The sequence below is a fragment of the Bubalus bubalis genome, chromosome 21 (assembly GCF_019923935.1).
Source record: "Bubalus bubalis isolate 160015118507 breed Murrah chromosome 21, NDDB_SH_1, whole genome shotgun sequence".
Lineage (NCBI taxonomy): Eukaryota > Metazoa > Chordata > Mammalia > Artiodactyla > Bovidae > Bubalus > Bubalus bubalis.
Window position 1 is genome coordinate 11,363,492 of NC_059177.1, and position 23,783 is coordinate 11,387,274.

The 23,783-nt window shown below is 44.0% G+C and overlaps 1 protein-coding gene across 2 annotated transcripts in view; it reads left to right on the forward strand.

Annotated features, from left to right (window-relative positions):
- CTDSPL (CTD small phosphatase like) overlaps positions 1-23,783 on the forward strand; it is a 127,905-nt gene that overhangs the window by 70,414 nt on the left and 33,708 nt on the right. The window contains exon 1 of one of the 2 annotated variants that reach the window (XM_006077033.4): positions 20,564-21,025. The exons of the other annotated variant lie outside the window; for it this stretch is intronic. Within the exon in view, the coding sequence (XP_006077095.1) occupies positions 20,932-21,025 (94 nt within the window). The 5' untranslated portion in view covers positions 20,564-20,931. Of the gene's footprint in view, positions 1-20,563; positions 21,026-23,783 lie in introns of those variants that run through there. 2 annotated transcript variants of the gene reach the window in all.

Here is a 23,783-nt window from a genome sequence, read left to right on the forward strand (position 1 = left end):
TGCAGCCGTGTCACTGCCTGAGTTCCCTGAGACACTGACCCATAACTTACATCCTGACCCTCACTTAGGAACTACCCACTTCAGTGCCTTTGGAGAGCCCTCCAGCTCCGAAAACCAGATCATCACAGGAGATCCCTCAGTGATGTCCCTGGGCAGGTGAAGGCCCAGGTATGTCAATGGGACCGACTTAGAAGTGTCATTTCCTGTCGTCAGATGCACGGGCCTGACGTGCAAGTGTGCGAGGGACCTCTGATCAAGGGAAACCCTCTTGTCAGAATAACCAGACATCCCAGTCTTGCCTCATAGCGAACAGAGACTCTGGCAACAAATGACATATGTACAGAGTTGATCATTAGCAAAACTGAGGTCAGGATTGAAAACTGACTGGCGGACTTGAGCTTTATTGTCTAATTTTTTGGCCTCGGAAATGTCTGTGCTGTAGGGGGGATAATTGAGGACTCTTGAGGCATTATTTGGGGTGATTATCCCTTTTCTTGGGCTTCCCTGATAGGTCAGTTGGTAAAGAATCTGCCTGCAATGTAGGAGACCCTGGTTCAATTCCTGGGTCAGGAAGATCTGCTGGAGAAGGAATAGGCTACCCACTCTAGTATCCTTGGGCTTTCCTTGTGGCTCAGCTGGTAAAGAATCCTCCTACAATGTGAGAGACCTAGGTTTGATCCCTGGGTTGGAAAGTCAGTTCAGTTTATTCACTCAGTCATGTCCAACTCTTTGCAAGCCCATGGACTGCAGCACGCCAGGCTTCCTGTCCATCCCCCAAACCCGGAGCCTACTCAAACTCATGTCCATTGCGTTGGTGATGCCATATAACCATCTCATCCTCTGTTGTCCCCTTCTCCTCCCACCTTCAATCTTTCCCAGCATCAGGATCTTTTACAACGAGTCAGTTCTTTGCATCATGCCAAAGAATTGGAGTTTCAGCTTCAGCATCAGTCTTTCCAATGAATATTCAGGACTGATTTCCTTTAGGACTGACTGATTGGATCTCCTTGCAGCCCAAGGGACTCTCAAGAGTCTTCTCCAATACCACAGTTCAAAAGCATCAATTCTTCGGTGCTCAGCTTTCTTTATAGTCCAACTCTCACATCCATACATGACTATTGGAAAAACCATAGCTTTGACTAGACAGACCTTTGTTGGTAAAGTAATGTCTCTGCTTTTTAATATACTGTCTAGGTTGGTCTTAGCTTTTCTTCCAAGGAGCAAGCATCTTTTAATTTTATGGCTGCAGTTATCATCTGTAGTGATTTGGGGCCCCCAAAAAATAAAGTCTGCCACTGTTTCCATTGTTTCCCCATCTCTTTGCCATGAAGTGATGGGACTAGATGCCATGATCTTAGTTTTCTGAATGTTGAGCTTTAAGCCAAATTTTTCACTCTCCTCTTTCACTTTCATCAAGAGGCTCTTTAGTTCTTCTTCACTTTCTGCCATAAGAGTGGTATCTTCTTCGTATCTGGGTTATTGATATTTCTCTCAGCAATCTTGATTCCAGCTTGTACGTCATCCAGCCTGACGTTTTGCATGATGTACTCTGCATATAAGTCAAATAAGCAGGGTGACAAGATACAGCCTTGATGTACTCCTTTGCCAGTTTGGAACCAATCTGTTGTTCCATGTCTGGTTCTAACTGTTGCTTCTTAACCTGCATACAGATTTCTCAAGAGGCAGGTCAGGTGGTCTGGCATTCCCATCTGTTTCAGAATTTCCCACAGTTTGTTGTGATCCACACAGTCAAAGGCTTTGGCATAGTCAATAAAGCAAAAGTAGATGTTTTTCTGGAACCCTCTTGCTTTTTTGATGAACTAGCAGATGTTGGCAATTTGATTTCTGTTTCCTCTGCCTTTTCTAAATCCAACTTGAACATCTGGTAGTTTGTGGTTCACGTACTGTTGAAGCCTGGCTTGGAGAATTTTGAGCATTACTTTGCTAGTGTGTGACTTCCCTGGTGGCTCAGATGGTAAAGTGTCTGTCAACAATGCGGGAGACCTGGGTTCAATCCCTGGGTCGGGAAGATTCCCTGGAGAAGGAAGTGGCAACCCACTCCAGTACTCTAGCCTGGAAAATCCCATTGACGGAGGAGCTTGGTGCAGTCTACTGTCCATGGGGTTGCAAAGAGTCAGGGCACGACTGAGCGACTTCACTTTCACTTTTCACTTTTGCTAGTGTGTGAGATGAGTGCAGTTGTACAGTAGTTTGAACATTCTTTGGCATTGCCTTTCTTTAGGATTGGAATGAAGACTGACCATTTCCAGTCCTGTGGCCACCGCAGAGTTTTCCAAATTTGATGGCATATTGAGTGCATCAATTTCACAGCATCATCTTTTAGTATTTGAAATAGCTCAACTGGAATTCCATCACCTTATCTAAGATGGCAGAGGAATAGGACGGGGAGACCACTTTATCCCCCACAAATTCATCAACAGGTCATTTGAATGCTGAGCCGCTTCGCAAAACAATTTCTGAACACTGGTGGAGCACACCAGGCACCCAGAAAGGCAGCCCACTCTCTTTGAAAGGAGGTAGGACAAAGTATAAAAGACAAAAAGAGAGACAAAAGAGTTAGGGACGGAGACCTGTCCAGGGGAGGGAGTCGTGAAGGAGAAGAAGTTTCCACACAGTAGGAAACCCTCTCACAGGTGGGTCTTTAGGGAGTTTTGGAATCTAACCGGGAGAGGAAAAAAACCCACAGAAGACATGCCTAACTGCAACTGCAGAAAACAGAACTTTCTCACGAAAGGTTCTAACCTAACAGCCTAATGCACAGCCTGGCCCTCTCACAGAACAAAGGATTGAGTGAATACCAAAGGAGAGCCAGCCTGCTGCTGGAACCGGCCCCTCCCTGCCCAGAGGTAAAGAGGCAGACTTGAAGGCAAGAGGCTGCTGCAATCTCAGCCCCAGAGACAGCATCTTCCACCAAACTGTGGGCAGGCTTCCAGCTGCTAACCCCGTCTTCCTGAAATCCTAGATGGTTGACACTCGCCATAGGTCGCAGCTTGAGATCATCTCTCCAGAGGAGACACACGGCACACCTCAGATGGTGCACAGCCAGAAAACCGAGTGGCCAGGACGGGGAGGTGATTAAGACACATGGTCCACCTGGGACAGTGCACTCGCTAAGCACCTGGTCACCTGAGCTGCTCAGACCTGGGAAGGGCACAAAACACACACCCAACCCACAGAGACTGAGCCAGAACCAGGTCTGAGCATCTCCTGTGAAGGTTTGGGTCAGCAGTGGCCTGCCACAGGGGCTCTGGGTGCAGCAGACCTGGGTATGGCATAGGCCCTCTTGGAGGAGGTCACTATTAACCCCACCATAGAACCACCAGAACTTACACAGGACTGGGGAAACAGACTCTTGGAGGGCACAAACAAAACCTTGTGCACACCAGGACCCAGTAGAAAGGAGCAGTGACCCCACAAGAAACTGACCCAGACTTGCCCATGAGTGTCCAGGAGTCTCCAGCAGAGGTGTGGGTCGGCGGTGGCCTGCTGCGGGGTCAGCAGCACCGAGTGCAGCAGTGCATGCGTGGGACCTTTTGAAGGTGGTTGCCATTATCTTCGTTACCTCCACCACAGTTTGGCCTTAGGTCAAATGAGGCCAAACTCAATAAAACTATGAGCCATGCCATGTAGGGCCACCCAAGATGGAAGGGTCATGGTGGAGAGTTCTGACAAAATGTGGTCCACCAGAAAAGGGAATGGCAAACCACTTCAGTATTCCTACCTTGAGAACCCCATGAACAGTATGAACAGGCAAGAAGATAGGACACTGAAAGAAGAACTCTCCAGGTCGGTAGGTGCCCAATATGCCACTGGAGCTCAGTGGAGAAATAACTCCAGAAAGAATGAAGATACAGAGCCAAAGCAGAAGCAACACCCAGTTGTGGATGTGACTGGTGATGCAAGCAAAGTCTGATGCTGTAAAGAGCAATATTGCGTAGGAACCTGGAACATTAGGTCCATGAATCAAGGCAAATTGGAAGTGGTCAAACAGGAGATGGCAAGAGTGAACATCGACATTCTAGAAATCAATGGACTAAAATGGACTGGAATGGGTGAATTTAACTCAGATGACCATTATATCTACTACTGCGGGCAGGAATCCCTTAGAAGAAATGGAGTGGCCATCATGGTCAACAAAAGAGTCCAAAATGCAGTACTTGGATGCAATCTCAAAAATGACAGAATGATCTCTGTTCGTTTCCAAGGCAAACCATTCAATATCACAGTAATCCAAGTCTGTGCCCCAACCAGTAATGCTGAAGAAGCTGAAGTTGAACGGTTCTATGAAGACCTCCAAGACCTTTTAGAATTAACACTTAAAAAAAGATGTCCTTTTCATTATAGGGGACTGGAATGCAAAAGTGGAAAGTCAAGAAACATCTGGAGTAACAGGCAAATTTGGCCTTGGAGTACAGAATGAAGCAGGGCAAAGGCTAGTAGAGTTCTGCCAAGAGAACGCACTGATCATAGCAAACACCCTCTTCCAGCAATATAAGAGAAGACTCTACACATGGACATCACCAGATGGTCAACACCGAAATCAGATTGATTATATTCTTTGCAGCCAAAGATGGAGAAGCTCTATACAGTCAGCAAAAACAAGACCAGGAGTGGACTGTAGCTCAGATCATGAACTCCTTATTGCCAAATTCAGACTTAAATTGAAGAAACCTAGATAGCATATGCAAAAGCAGAGACATTACTTTGCCAACAAAGGTCCATCTAGTCAAGGCTATGGTTTTTCCTGTGGTCATGTATGGATGTGAGAGTTGGACTGTGAAGAAGGCTGAGCACTGAAGAATTGATGCTTTTGAACTGTGGTGTTAGAGAAGACTCTTGAGAGTCCCTTGGACTGCAAGGAGATCCAACCAGTCCATTCTGAAGGAGATCAGCCCCCGGATTTCTTTGGAAAGAATGATGCTAAAGCTGAAACTCCAGTACTTTGGCCACCTCATGCGAAGAGTTGACTCATTGGAAAAGACTCTGATGCTGGGAGGGATTGGGGACAGGAGGAGAAGGGGACGACAGAGGATGAGATGGCTGGATGGCATCACTGACTCGATGGACATGAGTCTGGGTGAACTCCGGGAGTTGGTGATGGACAGGGAGGCCTGGTGTGCTGCGATTCATGGGGTTGCAAAGAGTCAGACACGACTGAGCGACTGAACTGAACTGAGGGAAAACCACTAGACCATTCAGGTATGACCTAAATCAAATCCCTAATGATTATACAGTGGAAGTGAGAAATAGATTTAAGGGACTAGATCTGATAGAGTGCCTGATGAACTATGGTTGGAGATTTATGACATTGTACAGGAGACAGGGATCAAGACCATCCTCAAGAAAAAGAAATGCAAAAAAGCAAAATGGCTGTCTGAGGAGGCCTTACAAATAGCTGTGAAAAGAAGAGAGGACGGGGAGGCCTGGCATGCTACAGTCCATGGGGTTGCAAAGAGTAGGACACAACTGAGTGACTGAACTGAACTGAACAAGCAACAGGGAGGGAACACAGCCCCACCCATCAACAGAAAATTGGATTAAAGATTTACTGAACATGGCCCTGCCCATCAGAACAAGACCCAGTTTCCCCCTCAGTCAGTCTCTCCCATCAGGAAGCTTCCATAAGCCTCGTATCCTCCATCAGAAGGCAGACAGAATGAAAACCACAATCACAGAAAACTAACCAACCTGATCACATGGACATGACTAGCTCAATGAAACTATGAACCATGCTGTGTAGGACTACCCACGACAGACAGGTCATGGCGGAGCTGCTGCTGCTGCTAAGTCACATCAGTCACGTCTGACTCTGTGCAAGCCCACAGCCTGGGATTCTCCAGGCAAGAATACTGGAGTGGGTTGCCATTTCCTTCTCCATCATGGCGGAGAGTTCTGACAAAACGTGGTCCACTGAAGAAGGGAATGGCAAACCACTTCAGTATTCTTGCCTTGAGAGCCGCATGAATATAAAAAGGGTTGGGAAAATCCCCTGGAAAAGGGAAAGGCTACCCATTCGTTTTCTGGCCTGGAGAATTCCATGGACTACAGTCCATGGGGTTTCAAAGAGTCGGACATGACTGAGCGACTTTCACTTTCCTCCCTTTTCTCAGGTGTGAACCACTATCTAGTGTGACTGGATAGAGATCAAATGTAGATACAATTATATTTTAATTGTAGAACCAACATAGGAGAAGCACATTCCCAGTGAACTGGTTTGCTCCTTTGACTAGTAATTCTTCTGGAAGAAGTTTGACCCAATAATAGCAGTTTTTAGTGGAGTTTTATCAAGGTATTGTGTCTGTTGTCCACAAGAAGCAAATGCATTCATTACCTAGAAGATACTTGCACTGTTAGGCTGTGGTGGTGATGAACCAGGAGTGGACAGGCCCCACCACTGCACGTGGGTCACTCACAGGCCTGAGGGAACGAGAGAGAGAGCCCATGGTATGCTGGTCGTAACGACAGTGGGCAGAAAGGGGTAGGCTTTGCAGTCTAACAAGCTGAGTATAAATTACACTTCTACTTGGTACCTACCTGTGCATCCTTGAGCCAAGCCTAGGTGCCTGGCTTCTAGGCCATTCAGATGAGGGTGGTGATACCTATGTGAGGGGAAGATTGTGTCAGGTGAGCATGTGAAGCGCTCACACAATACAGGAGGTGTTCATTCCATCAGCGGGAGCTGCGGCTTCCTCCCAAGCCCACTGGTTTTTTTTTTTTAATGTGGTTAGAAGAAAAAACACATGACATGAAATCTACTCCTTAATGAATTTTTAAGTATACAGTTCAGTACTATTAACCGTATGCACGTTGTTGTACATCACATCTCTGGAACTTTTTCATCTTGCCTGATGATCTCAAGGAGCATTCATGTATAGGATACGACAGTATTTTCTTCTTTTTTTAACACTGAGTAGTATTCCATTAGACACATGCACACACACTGCAGTTTCTTTATCCATTCATCCATTGATGGACGTTTTAGTTGCTTCTGCTGCTGCTGCTAAGTCGCTTCAGTTGTGTCCGACTCTGTGCGACCCCATGGACGGCCTCCCACCAGGCTCCCCCATCCCTGGGATTCTCCAGGCAAGAACACTGGAGTGGGTTGCCATTTCCTTCTCCGATGCATGAAAGTGAAAAGTGAAAGTGAAGTCGCTCAGTCGTGTCCGACTCTTCGTGACCCCATGGACTGCAGCCCACCAGGCTCCTCCGTCCATGGGATTTTCAAAGCAAGAGGACTGGAGTGGGGTGCCATTGCCTTCTCTACTTCTTAGCTAGTTTGAATAATGCTGCAGTGATCATGAGAGTGCAAATATCTCTTTGAGACCCTGTTTTCAGTTCATTTGGATGAATACCTGGAAGTGAGATTATTGTATTACATGGTGGTGATACTTTTAATATTAAAAATGTGGGATTTTTCATTTTTGAGGGACCTCCACGTTGTTTTCCACAGCAGCCGCCACATTTTAAATTCCCACCACCAGGGCACAAACGTTCCACTTTTCTCCCCACCCTCGCCAGCACTTGTTATTTTGTTCTGATGATAGTCATCCTTACAGGTATGGGGTGATACCTCATTGTAGTTTTAATTTGCATTTCCCTGGTAATTAGTGACATTGAACATTTTTTCATATACTTGTTGGCTGTAGTGTGTATTCTTTAAGAGAAACGTCAGTTTATTAATCTGATTGGGGTTTCTTGCTGTTGAGTTAGAGTGCTTTATATATTTTGGATATTAACCTCATACTAAAAATATGATTTGCAGATATTCCCTCCCATTCTGTTGGTTGCCTTTTTATTCTGTTGATTGTTTCCTTTGCTGTGCAGAAGCTTTTTAATTTAATGTTATCTATTTTTGCTTTTATTACCTGTGCTTCTGGTATCATATCTAAAACATCATTGCCGAGAGCAGTGTTGTGAAGCTTTCCCCTTTGTTTTCTTCTAGTTTTATAATTTTAGGTCTTAACATTTAAAATCTTTAATCCATTTTGAGTTGATTTTTGTCTGTGGTATAATATAAAGGTCTGATCATATTGCTGGTACGTGGATGTCTAGTTTTCAGAAATACCATTTGTTAAAGAGACTGTACTTTCTCCACTGTGTAGTCTCAGCTGACTCCCATGTTGAAGATCATTTGACTGTGTATGCATGGGTTTATTTCTGGGCTTTCTGTTTTGTTCATTTGGTCTGTATATCTGTCTTTATGCCAGTACAACACTTTTGTAATCTCTAATATGTTGTGAAGTCAGGAAATGAGGCCTCCAGTTTTGTTCTTCTTTCTCAAAATTGTTTTAACTATTTGGCATCCTCTGTGATTCCTTATGAATTCTGGGATTGTTTTTTCTAATATTTCTGCCAAAAAAAAAAAAAAAAAGCCTTTGGGAGTTTGATAGGGATTATTGATGCTGTAGATTGCTTTGGGTAGTGCAGACATTTTAACAGTATTGTCTTCTAATCCATGCATACAGGCTGTCTTACCTTTTGTTCTGTCTTTTGTAGTTTTCGATGTAGAAGTTTTTTGCCTCCTTGGTTAAGTTTATTCCTAAGTATTTTATTCTTTTTGATGCTATTATAAATCCAATTGTTTTCTTAATTTCCCTTTTGGATTGTTCATTATAAGTGGATAGAAAAGCAACTGGTTTTTATACGTTGCTTTTGTGTCCAACAAGTTTGCCGAATTCATTTATTAATTCTAATAGTTCTTTTGTGGACTCCTAGAGTTTTCTATTATACTATAAAATCACGTCATCTGTGAGCTGAGATAATCTTACTTCTTCCTTTCTGATTTGGATGCCTTTTATCTCTTTTTCTTACCCACTTGCTCCCACTTCCATTACTATATTGAACAGAAGTGGTCAGAGTGGGCATCTTTGCCTGGTCCACATCTTAGAGGAAGAGCTTGCTGTTGTTTACCTTTAGTATGATGTCAACTGTGAGATATTTCATATCGCCTTTATTACGTTATTTTTCTTTTAATCCTAGTTTTTAAATTATTTTTGTCATGATTCAGTGTTGAATTTTGTCAAACGTCTTTTCTGTATCTGTTGATGATCATGTGATCTTTATATTTCACTCTGTTATGGTGTATCACATTGATTCGCTCTTGTATGTTGAACCATCCTTAAATCCCAGGGACACATCCCACTTGGTCATGGCATGTGATTCTTTTAATGTGCTATTAAATTTGATTTGCTAGTATTTTGTTGCGGACTTTTACATCTGTATTCATCAGGGCTGTTGGCCTGAGGTTTTCTTTTCTTGTGGTGTCATTGTCTGGCTTTGGTATTAGGATAATGCTGGCCTCATAAAATGAGTTTGAAGTATTATTGTCCTTCTGTTTACCTTTCTGAAAAAGTTTGAAAAGGACTGGCATTAGTAATTTCTTAAATGTTTGGTAGAATTCTCCAGTGTAGCCATCTGGCCCTGGGATTTTCATTATTGAGAGATTTTTAATAATTGATTCAGTCTCCTAATTCGTTATTGGATTGTTCATATTTCCTATTTCTTCTTAACTCATTCTTGGTAGGTTGTATGTTTCTAGGAGTCTATCTGTTTCTTCTAGATTTCCAACTTGTTGGCATATAATTGTTTATTTTTTAATTTATTTTATTTTTGGCTGTGCTGGGTCTTCATTGCTGTGCATGAGCTTTCTATAGCTGCAGCAAGCAGGGGCTACTCTTTGTTGTGGTGTGTGAGCTTCTCACTGAGGTGGTTTCTCAGTGTGGAGCACAGGCTCCCGGCTCGTCGGCTCCCATAGTTGCAGAGCGTGGGCTCAGTAGTTGTGGCACATGGGCTTAGTTGCTCCGCAGCATGCAGGATCGTCCCAGACCAGGGGAGGGACCCCTGCATTGGCAGGTGGATTCTTAACCACTGGACCACCAGGGAAGTCTTGGCATATAATTGTTCACAGTTGTCTCTTATAATCCTGTTTATTTCTGTGACATCAGTTGTAATGTCTCCTGTTTCATTACAGATTTTACTTATTTCAGTCTTCTCTCTTTTTCTGTTAGTCTAGCTAAACATTTGTCGATTTTGTTGGTCTTATTAAAAAAACCAGCTCAGTTTCATTAATTTTTAAAATTGTTTTTCTGTTCTCTATTTTGTTTATTTCTACTCTAATTGAGTCGGCATCACCAACCCAATGGACTTGAGTTTGAGCAAACTCTGGGAGGTGGTGAAGAACGGGGAAGCCTGGCATGCTGCAGTCCATGGGGTTGCAGAGAGTCAGACACAACTGAACGGCTGAACAACAGCAACTCTAATCTTTATCATCTCCTTTCTTCTTTTAACTCTGGACTTTATTTGTTCTTCTTTTTCTAATTTCTTGAAGTGTAAAGTTAGGTTATTTACTTGAGACCTTTCTTCTTTTTTAATGTAGATATTTACTACTATAAAATCCCCTCTTCATACTCCTTTTTCTACATCCCATAAGTTTGGGTATGTTGTGTTTTCATTTTATTTGCCTCAAGATATTTTCTAATTCCTTTTAATTTCTTCTCTGACCTGTTGATCATTCAAGAGTATGTTGTTTAATTTCCACATAATTGTGAATTTTCCAGTTTTTCTTCTGCTCTTGATTTCCAGTTTAATTCCATTGTGGTAAGAAAAGATACTAGGTATGATTTTAGCCTTCTTAAATTTGTTTAAGGCTTGTTTTGTGACTTAATCCATGATCTGTCCTAGAGCATGTTCCATGTGCACTTGAGAAGTATGTATGTTGTTCTCTTGATAGGTGGGATGTTCTGAATATGTCTGCTAGGTCCATTTGAAATAAAGTGTTGTTCAAGCCCTCTGTTTCTTTATTTGTCTTCTCTAGATGTTATCCATTAGATCAGATCAGATCAGTCGCTCAGTGGTGTCCGACTCTTTGTGACCCCATGAATCGCAGCACACCAGGCCTCCTTGTCCATCACCAACTCCCAGAGTTCACTGAGACTCACGTCCATTGAGTCAGTGATGCCATCCAGCCATCTCATCCTCTGTCGTCCCCTTCTTCTCCTGCCCCCAGTCCCTCCCAGCATCAGAGTCTTTTCCAATGAGTCAACTCTTCGCATGAGGTGGCCAAAGTACTGGAGTTTCAGCTTTAGCATCATTCCTTCCAAAGAAATCCGGGGGCTGATCTCCTTCAGAATGGACTGGTTGGATCTTCCTGCAGTCCAAGGGACTCTCAAGAGTCTTCTCCAACATCACAGTTCAAAAGCATCAATTCTTTGGCGCTCAGCCTTCTTCACAGTCCAACTCTCACATCCATACATGACCACAGGAAAAACCATAGCCTTGACTAGACGAACCTTTGTTGGCAAAGTAATGTCTCTGCTTTTGAACATGTTATCTAGGTTGGTCATAACTTTCCTTCCAAGGAGTAAGTGTCTTTTAATTTCATGGCTGCAGTCACCATCTGCAGTGATTTTAGAGCCCAGAAAAATGAAGTCTGACACTGTTTCCACTGTTTCCCCATCTATTTCCCATGAAGTGGTGGGACCGGATGCCATGATCTTCGTTTTCTGAATGTTACACTTTAAGCCAACTTTTTCACTCTCTACTTTCACTTTCATCAAGAGGCTTTTGAGTTCCTCTTCACTTTCTGACATAAGGGTGGTGTCATCTGCATATCTGAGGTTATTGATATTTCTCCCAGCAATCTTGATTCCAGTTTGTGTTTCTTCGAGTCCAGCGTTTCTCATGATGTACTCTGCATATAAGTTAAATAAACAGGGTGACAATATACAGCCTTGATGAACTCCTTTTCCTATTTGGAACCAGTTTGCTGTTCCATGTCCAGTTCTAACTGTTGCTTCCTGACCTGCATACAAATTTCTCAAGAGGCAGGTCAGGTGGTCTGGTATGCCCATCTCTTTCAGAATTTCCCACAGTTTATTGTGATCCACACAGTCAAAGGCTTTGGCATAGTCAGTAAAGCAGAAATAGATGTTTTTCTGGAACTCTCTTGCTTTTTCTGTGATCCAGTGGATGTTGGCAATTTGATCTCTGGTTCCTCTGCCTTTTCTAAAACCAGCTTGAACATCAGGACGTTCATGGTTCACATATTGCTGAAGCCTGGCTTGGAGAATTTTGAGCATTACTTTACTAGCATGTGAGATGAGTGCAATTGTGCGGTAGTTTGAGCATTCTTTGGCATTGCCTTTCTTTGGGATTGGAATGAAAATGGACCTTTTCCAGTCCTGTGGCCACTGCTGAGTTTTCCAAATTTGCTGGCATATTGAGTGCAGCACTTTCACAGCATCATCTTTCAGGATTTGAAATAGCTCAACTGGAATTCCATCACCTCCACTAGCTTTGTTCGTAGTGATGCTTTCTAAGGCCCACTTGACTTCACATTCCAGGATGTCTGACTCTAGGTGAGTGATCACACCATCATGATTATCTGGGTCGTGAAGATCTTTTTTGTACACTTCTTCTGTGTATTCTTGCCACCTCTTCTTAATATCGTCTGCTTCTGTTAGGTCCGTACCATTTCTGTCTTTTATCGAGCTCATCTTTGCATGAAATGTTCCTTTGGTATCTCTGATTTTCTTGAAGAGATCTCTAGTCTTTCCCATTCTGTTGTTTTCCTCTATTTCTCTGCATTGATCGCTGAAGAAGGCTTTCTTATCTGTTCTTGCTATTCTTTGGAACTCTGCATTCAGATGTTTATATCTTTCCTTTTCTCCTTTGCTTTTCGCTTCTCTTCTTTTCACAGCTATTTGTAAGGCCTCCCCAGACAGCCATTTTGCTTTTTTGCATTTCTTTTCTATGGGAATGGTCTTGATCCCTGTCTCCTGTACAATGTCACGAACCTCATTCCATAGTTCATCAGGCACTCTATCTATCAGATCTAGGCCCGTAAATCTATTTCTCACTTCCACTGTATAATCATAAAGACTGGTGGGTTATTGAACCCTCCTACTGTTACTGTGTTGCTGTCTATTTCTCCCTTAAGTTCTGTCCATTTTTTCATGCTCTGATGTTTTTGCATGTATATTTATAATTGTTAAGTCTTCCTGGTGAGTTGACCCTTTTACCATTAGATAATGTTCTTTTTTGTCTCTTATGACAGTTTTTGACTTAAAGTCTACTTTGTCTGTATAAGTAAAACTCTCCTTTATCTTGGTTACCATTTGCAAAGATTATCTTTTTCTAGTCTTTGACTTTCAGCCTATTTTTTTAATCCACTCTGTCAATCTATGTCTTTTGATTGGGGAGTTTAATCTGTTTATGTTTATAGTAATTACTGATGGGGAAGGTCTTATATTTTGTTAATTGTTTTCTGTCAGTCTTGTTATATTTTTGGCCCTCTTTTTCCTAGCTTTCTTCTTTGTGTTTTGCTGGGGGTTTTTTAATAGTGACATGAACTTATTCCTTCTCATTTGTGTGTGTGCGTGTGTCTCTTCCATAGTAGTTTTCTTTGTTGTTGTTGTTAATCCCATAGGTTGTTACCAGGGGACTTTATATAAAACATAGTTTTAACAACCTATTTTTAAGCTAATAGGCAAAGTGCAAGTGAAGTCGCTCAGTCGTATCTGACTCTTTGCGACCCCATGAACTGTAGCCTACCAGGCTCCTCTGTCCATGGGATTTTCCAGGCAATAGTGCTGGAGTGGAGCTAATAGGCAAAGCTACTTTTAATCTTGGCACAGTTTTTATGACTAAGGTACAACAAATGGATTTTCTTAACTTTAAAATTTTAACCTTCCTTTAATTACTTTAATGGAATTAACTAAAATTAGTGCATGTATATTTTATGAGCCTAATGTGAGTAAATCCCAGTTGTATCTTTTTTAGAACTTGATAAAGTGATTCTGACATTCATCTGGAAGCATAAAGGATTAGACTATCCAAGAAGTTTTTGAAAAAAATAATAAATAGGGACTGATAGTATTAAATATAAAACAATGAATCTACAGTAGCAAGGCTATATATTACTGGCACAAGTAAAGGAGTGGAGTGGGATCAGATGGAATGGGATAGGGTAGAACAGAATCCCCAAATCATTGTATAAGGATGAATTATTCAGTAAATATTATTAGTATATTTGACTAGTCTTTTGAGGGGAAGGTAGGTTCATATAGCCTATTGTATACCAGAATAAACTCCAAACAGATAAAATATTTAAAGAAGAACTAGAAGAAAATATAAGTGAATAGTATATAATAGGCTGGGAAGGAATCAGTTGAAAAATATTTAGATTTGATTTCCTTAAAACTTCTACACATATGTAACTGCTATTTTAAAAAAGAAGAGACTGAAAGCAGAGACAATTTCCAGCGTACAGATTAGTCCAAGGATTATGTTTCTGATATATATCAAAGAAACTTTTGTAAGTCAAAATATAAAGGGCAAAACAACGTACAACCAGTTTTCAAAAGAAGAAATAGAAATGACCAGAAAGTATACGGAAGATTGTAGAACTCAGATGGCAGCCTGAGAAATGCAAATTAAAGCAGCAGCACGTTGCCATCTTCACCTTTCAGCTTGGCAGAGGCCCTTTCAAGTCTCCGTGTTTGCACAGCCTAAGTGGAGCACCCCGTGAGGGGGTGGGTGCACATCAACACCGCCTCTCTAGGCGGCAGATTGTCCACAGTTATCTAGAGGCTTGACATTTTTTTTTTTTCTCAAAGACTTTGGCCTTTGAAAAGCAATTATACTTCTAGGAATTTCTTCTAAGGGGATAAGTCAGACGTGCACATAAAATTATGTACGCTGTGCTCCCTGCAGTATTATTTTTGATGGTTTGGTTTTTTACTTATTATAATGCATGATGCACAGTATGCCATTATTATTTTAATACATGATGCAAAATCCAAAGGATACTAAAGTAATTCTTCCTCCTTTCTGGTGTGTTCTACACTCCTCTCCCATGGGTCAAGCAATTACTTACATTAGTAAATCCTTCTAGAGATACTCTTTCCATCAATAAGAATATGCACATGCTTGTGCTTTTTATTTTGTTAATTTATTTGATTTTGTATTTGAAGGTCAATGGTAGCACACTGTATGTTTCAGTGTACCCTGCTTCTCTTATTTACTGTATCTCAGAATGTGCTCCCTTATCAGGCTGTATAATACGGAGGTTAAGAGCCCAGACCAGTTGGGTTTGAATAAAGCCTAGTACTTACTAGCTATGTCATCTTGAGCAAGTTTCTTAACTTCTCTGGGCTTCGTCTAGAAAATGAGTGTAATAATAGTCCTTACCTCATAAGATTACTGAAAGGATTGAGTGAGTCAAGATATATATAAAGTACATGGAACACCGCCTGGTGCATCTTACATAAGATAAGTGTTAGCTGTTATCAGTGCGCATGGAACTGCAGCCTTCTCCTTGACAACTGTGTAATGTTGCACATCTGGGATGTATTATATTTTGTCCCACATTGATAAACAGCTAGACTATTCCCAACATTGCTGTTGCAAACAAACTGCAGCATTTAATGACACATTTTTAAAGGAAACAACACAAATATGCAAAGTTAGTTTAATTGTGGCACAGTGCACATCCATTCAGTGGAATCCAATACAACCAATCAAACTAAGGCTGTAGAAGGGTATCTCATGAAATGTAAAAACATTCATATATATTTTTTTAAGTAGCAATAAGCATTTTAAATATTTACTCAGTTTTTTCCACTATACATATGAGTAGATTATAGAAATTGAGAAGCGATACAAAAATATAAAGAAAAATTATAATTAACCTAGTCCTAGTATCCAGAGATTGCTGTGCTTACTTAGAGTGAAGTCAGTCAGTCGTGTCCAACACTGTAACCCTGTGGACTGTAGCCCACCAGGCTCCTCTGTCCATGGAATTTTCCAGGCAAGAGTACTGAAGTGGGTTGCCATTTCCTTCTCCACTGGTGAATTTCATATAATCTCTCTGATTTCAGAAAACGTGCACTGTTTATTTTATAGAAAGCAGGAGTTGTGACCTTTACTAAACGCAGCCAGGAGCTGTGCGTTGGCTTCTTTGGCCATGTGTGCGTGGCATAGATTGAAACTGCTTGGAGGAGGGAGGCTTGTTGTGGGCAAGAGCACTTCCCAGGAAAGGCGTGCTGTGGGGCTGAGTGTGCTCCTAAAGAATCTCAGAAGCTGTTGCTTAACATATCAGTTGTTTTCATTGTTCTGAGTTACCTTTCACATATCTGCTTGTTCAGTAAACATCCATTACAACAGGCCTGTTTTGCACCAATGTATTTCTAGGCTTAGGAACTCAGACATGAACAACATGTGTTCCAAGGAGGTAGCTCCTTGGAACCTTCTGGAAGCTGCCTTCCCCAGCTTGTCCAGAGCAGAAGACAAAGTCACAAGTGCTGGACAGCGCAGCGTCTGAGATGCCCTGCCTGACATTGACCACATGTGCCTCCCCACGTGTCTTCACGATGGTCATTTCTTGTGGCTGCACAATATTCGCTCCAGTTGCTGTGCGCTGATTTAATTAAGCATCCCTGCTCTGCTGGATGCTCAGACCGCTGGTGTGAGTGCAGCACGGTCTTTGACACATCACTCACCTGTTTTTCATATGGCTTGTTCCAGATAATGGAGTTACCAGCAACATGTGAGAAAATGGGCCCAGGCCATCAAAACCTTACCACCATTGGCTGTCTGTTTTTATTTTTATCATTTCTGCTCATTTATTAAATCCACAACTGGGCCTTGTTGTTTAAACATTTCGTTAATTTGATTACTGTTAAATGTCAACCTTTGCTTCCTCGAGATAAGTCTGTTATCTGTTTAAATCCTTTGTTCCGCTACTGATTTTGGCTTTCAGTATGAAAAACAGACTCTGTACAGTGATGGTTAAGAGTTCATATTCTAGACCCACACAGACCCGGTGTATCTCCAGCCCTGCAACAGGAGCTGCGTCACGTGGGCACAGGGTTTTGCAGGAGCGCTGAGGCCAGGAAAGGCATTCCCAGCTGAGGGGCCTTCCTGGGACGCTGTCACAGAGTTTGATGGCCCAGAGACATTCAGGGGTCAGGCACATCCTCTGTGTCTGGCTGCATCTCATAGGGCTGCTGGGAGTGTTATAGGTTCATTTGGGGCTTTTCAGAGTACAGTGTTTGGAGTGAAGGCAGGTGGTCCAAGGCCTCATATTCAGAGCTTCTCCCTGGAAGTAAAACCCAAATCCATCAAGTGCTGGGGAGAGACAGGGAAATGGGTTGGGAGGCCAGGAGCCCTACAGCCGGCTGCTCTGGCTTTGAACCCCAGAACCGTCCCTGCATACTCGTATGGACTCTGAGCCTTGATTTTCTCATCGGAAAATGGGGTGATGGTATGGGCAACTGCTCATGGTGAAGGCCACGGGTGAGCTGTGTCAGGGCTCACACAAACAAGGCGCTCAGCTGATGTGGGCTCTTAGGAGCCAACCGTGAACCAAGGAAGCACATCCTCCCATCTCTGGAGGATGAGATTGGGGTTTCTCCTGCCCAGTTCTTAGCCATCAGCCCTTGCCGGCCCCCCACCTTTATTTCTCACTGCTAGAGGAACCACTGCCAGTTCCAGGCTGCAGCAGGAAAAAGAGCTTCCAAAGGCACGTTTCTTTCAGAGAGTGGCGGATGTAATTCCCTGGGCAAATCGATCCTTTGCAAATAGAGTCGGGACTGATGGAACATCTCAAAAAGTGACTTAAGTCCTTTTTCTAGGAGTGAGAGATGTTTGAATTCTCAGCAGCCACATCTGCTTTTGAACCCTGCGCGGTCTGTGCCCTGGCCTCTCCCCACCCCCACACCTCCCATTTTATTCCAACAGAGCAAAGTTGTGTTTGTTGACTACTCATTCAGGGTGGGAAAGGAATGTAATGTATGCACAGACTGCCCAGAATTTCCTGTTAGACACTCATTCCAAACCATGGCCCTGGGATGCATTCCAGAGATTGCAGCCCAATTCTGGAAGAGAAGAAGTGGTGCATTCATTTAAAAGCCGACCCTTGAGAGGAACTCCCCCACTTTCCTTAAAAAAGTGTGTTTAGCTTTTTCCGTGGTAATGTGGTTGTAAATGCAGTCGTATGGCCTCTTCAGGGTTGTACTGTGCTCTGACATCCACAGGGGTAGAGAAATAGTCTTACTGTGGGAAACTCTGGTGTCCAGTTTTGCAGCTCTGATAACATTGGTATCTGCATATTTTTAATATTCTGCTGTAAATAATGTGGATGACGCGAATCTACCGTGTAGTACCTTTCTTGGTTCTGCTCAAGACATGAAAGAAACTGGTTCTGAGGGCAGGTTTCGGTGCTTTGACACCTTAGCCATAGACTTTGTTTGTTAAGTCAGTTTTCTCCTAGAAATTCTGTTACACTGGGTCTTTGGCAGTCTGGACCCTGTGCCAGCACTCAGGCTGGCTTGGCACCGTGGAAATGAAAGGTGAACCTTGACCTCTGTAGCTGCCAAGATGCAGTTTCTTCTCTTGGGGAGACACTTGAATGATTGGGGATGAATTCACAGGCATTGGAGAAGGAAATGGCAACCCACTCCAGTGTTTTTGCCTAGAGAACCCCAGGGACAGAGGAGCCTGGTGGGCTGCCGTCTCTGGGGTTGCACAGAGTCAGACACAACTGAAGTGACTTAGCAGCAGCAGCAGCAGCAGCAAACATTCCCACCCACGTGTCAGCTACTTTCGTCTTGACCCTGAATCACTCTTTTGATCATATAGAGATGGGGGTGGCGGGGCGACGCTGGGAGTTATAGACCAGATCAGAGACAAGGATGGTTGTGGGATGCTCACAGAGGATGGTGTGCAAAGCCCTGATCCTGGGTAAACTCCAGATATTCTGGTTCTGCAGCCTGGGGTTCGGGATGGTTCCTAAGCCTCTCTACATCTGGAATTGAAACTAGGTCAGAGCGTAAGAATTGTCAAAGGGCAGTGGTGGTGTGGCGTGGGCAACTACCACAGTAACTAGGAAACGCCGGCCTTGGGGTCTGCATACAGAAGGGAGCCAGTCAGGTCAGGAAGTGGAAGAGGATGACCAGAAGACACGCCCTTCTCGGCCTCTTATGCCCACCGGTTGTGGGTTCAGTGGTGCCTTCTGCCTCTCGTCCCAGTGACGGACCAAAGCCCACCATCAGTCTCGGTGGACTTTCCCCATGGCATTCCATGCTTTTAACTACAACACTTTATTTCTGATCATATTTCAAGTAAGACTTCCTTGAAAAGGCCTGAATTCTAGGGCTTACTTTAAGTTTCACATGTGGACCTGGTTCTTACTTGTTTACTTTCTAACATTATTATTATTATACAAAGAAGCCTTCACTAGATAGGAGGTAGAGTTCTAAAGAGCTTCTTCACGTTCTAAGTTTAGAATTCACATAACGAAAAACAAAATGGGTCTGCCTACGTGTTTTCTCCTAAAGCCAGGCTGTTTTTGTGAGTACTGTTGTCTGGGTACAAGCTAACTTCTGTTCATAGCGCAGCAGTGCACTGGGCTTAGACTGAAAGTTTTTGTTGCTGTATCTTAAGGCACTGGTAGACTTTCTTTCATACACAAAAATATCCTGTTTTCACTGCATCCATGCAACAGCCCTGGGAGGGTAGGTATGCCCATGTTACTGGTGTGGGTTAGGTAGATGAACTCACACTGACAGACAAAATGCAGGGCTGAGAGAGACTTGAACCCAAATGTCCCTCTAAAGCCCATTTTATTTCCATGTAACTTGTATTTAAAGTCGATTTTTAAATAAGAAGTTCCATTCTAGGTGCTTTACACAGAAAGAATCCACATCTGTGGTTTTTAAATATCCTGGAAATCTTTTATATAATAGCCTACATTAGCCATAATCTAAAATTTAAACTCAGTAGTTCCAATTACGGAAGTCAAAGCCATGACACACGTGGTACAAATCTGATCACACCACTCTCCGTGTTCATAGAATCAAATCCAGACTCATCACCGTGGTTTACAAGGGCCTTGCTGACTTCACCCCCGTCTCATACTCTTCACCACTTTGATTTCTCAGATTTCATGCTCCTCTCACTTCAGGGCCTTGACCACACTGCTGTTTCCCTACTTCCCTGCCCCCTCCAACAATGTTTTGAAGCTGTCAGCCCAGTTCTCAGACTTCTTTCTAAGAAATCACTCCTACCCTCCATGCCCCAAATCTAGACCATGAGCCCTTCTCCAGGCCCCAGCCACGCCCTGGGCTACCCCACTGTAACAAGGGTTGTTCTGTATCAGAATTGCTTATTCCCGTGTCTCCTCCTGGGCGTGTGTATCGTGAGGTTAGGACGGTGCCTGTGTGATTCATCAGTGTCTCTACATTGCCATGCCTAGGAGCCCACATCTTCAGGGGATAATCCTTTCCATTCCAAATAACATAAACCCCAATCCATACTGGCTTAAAAGAAAAAGAGAATCTATTCTTTCATATAGCTTAAAATGCCAGAAAGTTCTGGTGTATTGAAACCAGGTCCACAGATGGTGTTGTCTGAGGCCTGTCCCTCTCCACAGCTCAGTTACTTTCTCCCCAGTGTTGGCTCATGTGATCAGGTAGGTGCGTCTCACTTGGTGGCCAAGATGGCCCTAGTGGCTCCAGGCTTACATCCTGCCAGTTTTGCAAACCAACAAAGAAAGAACATCTTCAATAGCTGTAGCATTGAGTCCCCAGGCTAACGTTCCTTGGCCCAGCTTGAGTCACATGCCCGTCCCTAAGCCTATCACGTAGCTCTGATTGGCTGGGCTGTGGCGATGCACTGAGAGTTGGTTGGGCGGACAGTGGTGAAACTTTAACCAGAAGGACAGGTCATGAATCCTGATAAGCAAAAATGTTGCATTTCTACCACACTCCCCGGCGGCAGGTGGTGCTTTGAAGATATTGGTTCTTGCTCCTGGGCCAGCACTCTGCCCAGAGGGATTGGGAAGGTATTTGGGATGATTCCTGTCTTACCCTGAGGACTGAAGACTCAAAGAAGGCAGCCATCTCTGCTCTCATGTCAGCTGCCCCATCTGTAGGCACTCTCAAAGCCCCTCGTCTGCTGTGCTGGAGGGTGGAAGCTCCCCAGCCCTTGGCGGAGAAAGAGAAAGGTTTGTCTGAGTGGGAAGCAGGGTCTTCATCTTCTCAGCTGCAGTGACATCAAGTCCAGCAGTGGAGAGGGAAGCGTTTGCTCTCAGAATGTGTCCTGGAAAACAGAGCCCCGTGCCTGTTTGTCCTCAAGGTCACACACTCCCCACATGGTCAGAGGGCACTGGGCACATGGGTGAGGCCTGTGCCCAACATCTCCAGCTCTTTACAGCCTTTCTCAGGATTTCTCAGAGAAGGATTTCCTACCTAGGGCTGCTCAGAGAAATGGAGACATCTTAGGATCACCGCATCTGGCCCTGCCAGGGATCTCCCAGTCCTACCCTATGGGAGTCCATTTTCAGGGGCCATACACCTGTATGGAGAGAAGGACAGCTGCTGGGAGCAACCTTGAGCACATCTTCCTTAGCAGAACTAAGGGAGGAAGCGGGGCAGTCCTTCTGACGGACCTGCACGCCTAGGGCCTGAGGGAGATGGCAGGACAGAATGGCCCAGGAGGGGAGCCTGCAGGAGAGACTTGTTGGGTCTGTTGGCCTCCTCACCTGGGAGGGTGCTCCTTTTGATGCACAGTGAGGGGCAAGGAACTCCCGGGTGAAAAGCAGACGGGCAGGCACAGAGCCCAGCAGAGGAGAGCTGAGCCAGTGGATGCTCCGTCACCTCGTCTTGAAAGCACTGTTCTTTTCCTAAGGGAAGCAGGTGAACAGCCCCCAGCAGCATTCATCTGGACACCTCACCCCTCCTTTTCTTCCTTTTTCTTTTCTCATCTCTGCCTCTCCAGTTGAGTAAACTCACTTCTGAGATTTTTCTAGTTTTGCATTTCTAAATTACGGTGTAAGTGACCAAGATCTGTCATAGTAAGTTGGGCCTCCTAATTGTCAGGTGCCAGGGAACAAACGTGTACCCACGGAATCCAGCCTGTGATCCAAGGTTTACCTGCAGAACCCCCACTCCTGTATGAAGCAAAAGCTTTTAGGAGACTCATGGTAATGATAAGAGCTAACATTTATGAAGCGCTTACCGTGTGATGGGCATCATTCCGAGTGCTTGGTAAGAAGTCATTTAACTCTCACAATAAGCCTAAGTCATATAACTTGGGTCCCATACATACATTTGCTGGTCGAGGCAGTACCTGGGAAGCTGACTGCAGAGGCCACACTTAGGACCACCAAACCATCGCCTCGCTTTTCGGGCTACATCTCGGTGGGTCCTGTCAGTAGTTATTAGGGGACTCAGAATCGGCAGCGGTGAAACAAGCTTCACAGCTGTCGTGGTGGTCCAGAGACAGAAGCTGAGGGCCTCAGCTGGGATATGACAGAGCCAGGGCATTGTTGCGGACAGGCTTAAGAGCTGCTAAGAATATCAAACCCAGTGACTTAATGAGAGGGAGAAGCATAGATGTTTATACCAGGAGATTGGTGCTCCAGCTGAAGAGGGGACCTGCTGGGTGAGGGATTCCTAGGAGGCATCCAGAGACGACATCTGTCTGGCGGGCAGGTGGATAAAGTGGCCTGGAAATTGGGAGAGAGGAATGGGCTGAAGATGTAGCCTAGACATACACATGTTTATTGGGGAGCTCAGTGGCAGAGGAATAAACCCCTTCCACTGGAATGGGCTTCTTCCAAGAGGTGGGCTTTGAACCAGCCCCTGAAGAACAGGGATGTTCCAGAAGTGGGGAATGCGGAGAGGAGGAGCGGGAGGTAGGCTGTGAGTGTGATGAAGAGTCTACCTTAGAGAAACCAGAAGTCAGGTGCACATGTGGGCATGGAGAGGAGCAGGAAGATGATCCAGGGGAAAGCAACAGAAAGCTTTGGAATGATTTTTTGATGATGTTTGCCTCCTAAATCTGATAAAACATGAGTATCTTTATGAAATGTTTGAGACTGATGTTTGAAGTTCCTATCCCTTTATTCCTCCAAAATATTCTTAAACTCAGTGTAACCAGGAGGTGTGTGTATTAAACTGTCTTTTTTTAATATCTTACTGTTAACAATTCTGATACAGACCATCTTCTGGCCCCCTGGGCCACCATGAGACTGCTCGTGTTATCAGTAGGGACATTCAAAGGGGTGAGTGAAGACAGGTGGTGAGAGGCTGAGTCAAGACTAAGCAAAGAGAAGGAGCAGGGCCGCCTGTGTGTCCAGGGACGGTGAGAGGCCAGGTGGGCTGCCAGGGGAGAAAGCCAGTGGAAAGCACTCTGCTGGGGCAGACCACGGACTTGGCACCTTCTTTTCACACGGGCCTCATCTGGGCTAGTTTGGTAGGTGTGTTCCATGCTGGCGATCTTGCCATCTGGGGGTGAGCGTGGGCCACCACAGCCAGGCCATTTGCCTCCTGCAGGGCTTACAGTGTTGCCCTCTCCTGCTTTTCACTTCAAACCTCACAGAATGGAAAGCAGAGGAATAAGTCTAAAGGGTTAAGCTTAGGAGTAGGATGTGGTTTCTCCTGAGCTTTACAAAGTTGCTGAAAGAAAGCTTAACAAGACGATTTTCTTTCTGCATTGTTAGAGTAAAATATAATGACCACCAAGCATTTAGAAAATACAGAAGGAAGAGATGTAAATACTCATATCTGACAATTTGCATTAACATTGATATATATATATTTAGCCAGGCGTTTCTCTATTGTAATCTCTTTTCGTTTGTTTTGCACAATTATGATCAAGTCAGATATACAGTTATCTCGCTTTTTCGACCTAATGTTATAAACATTTTTCCATGGCAACATAGATTTTGATTTCATACATCAACTGTGAAACCCTTTTAG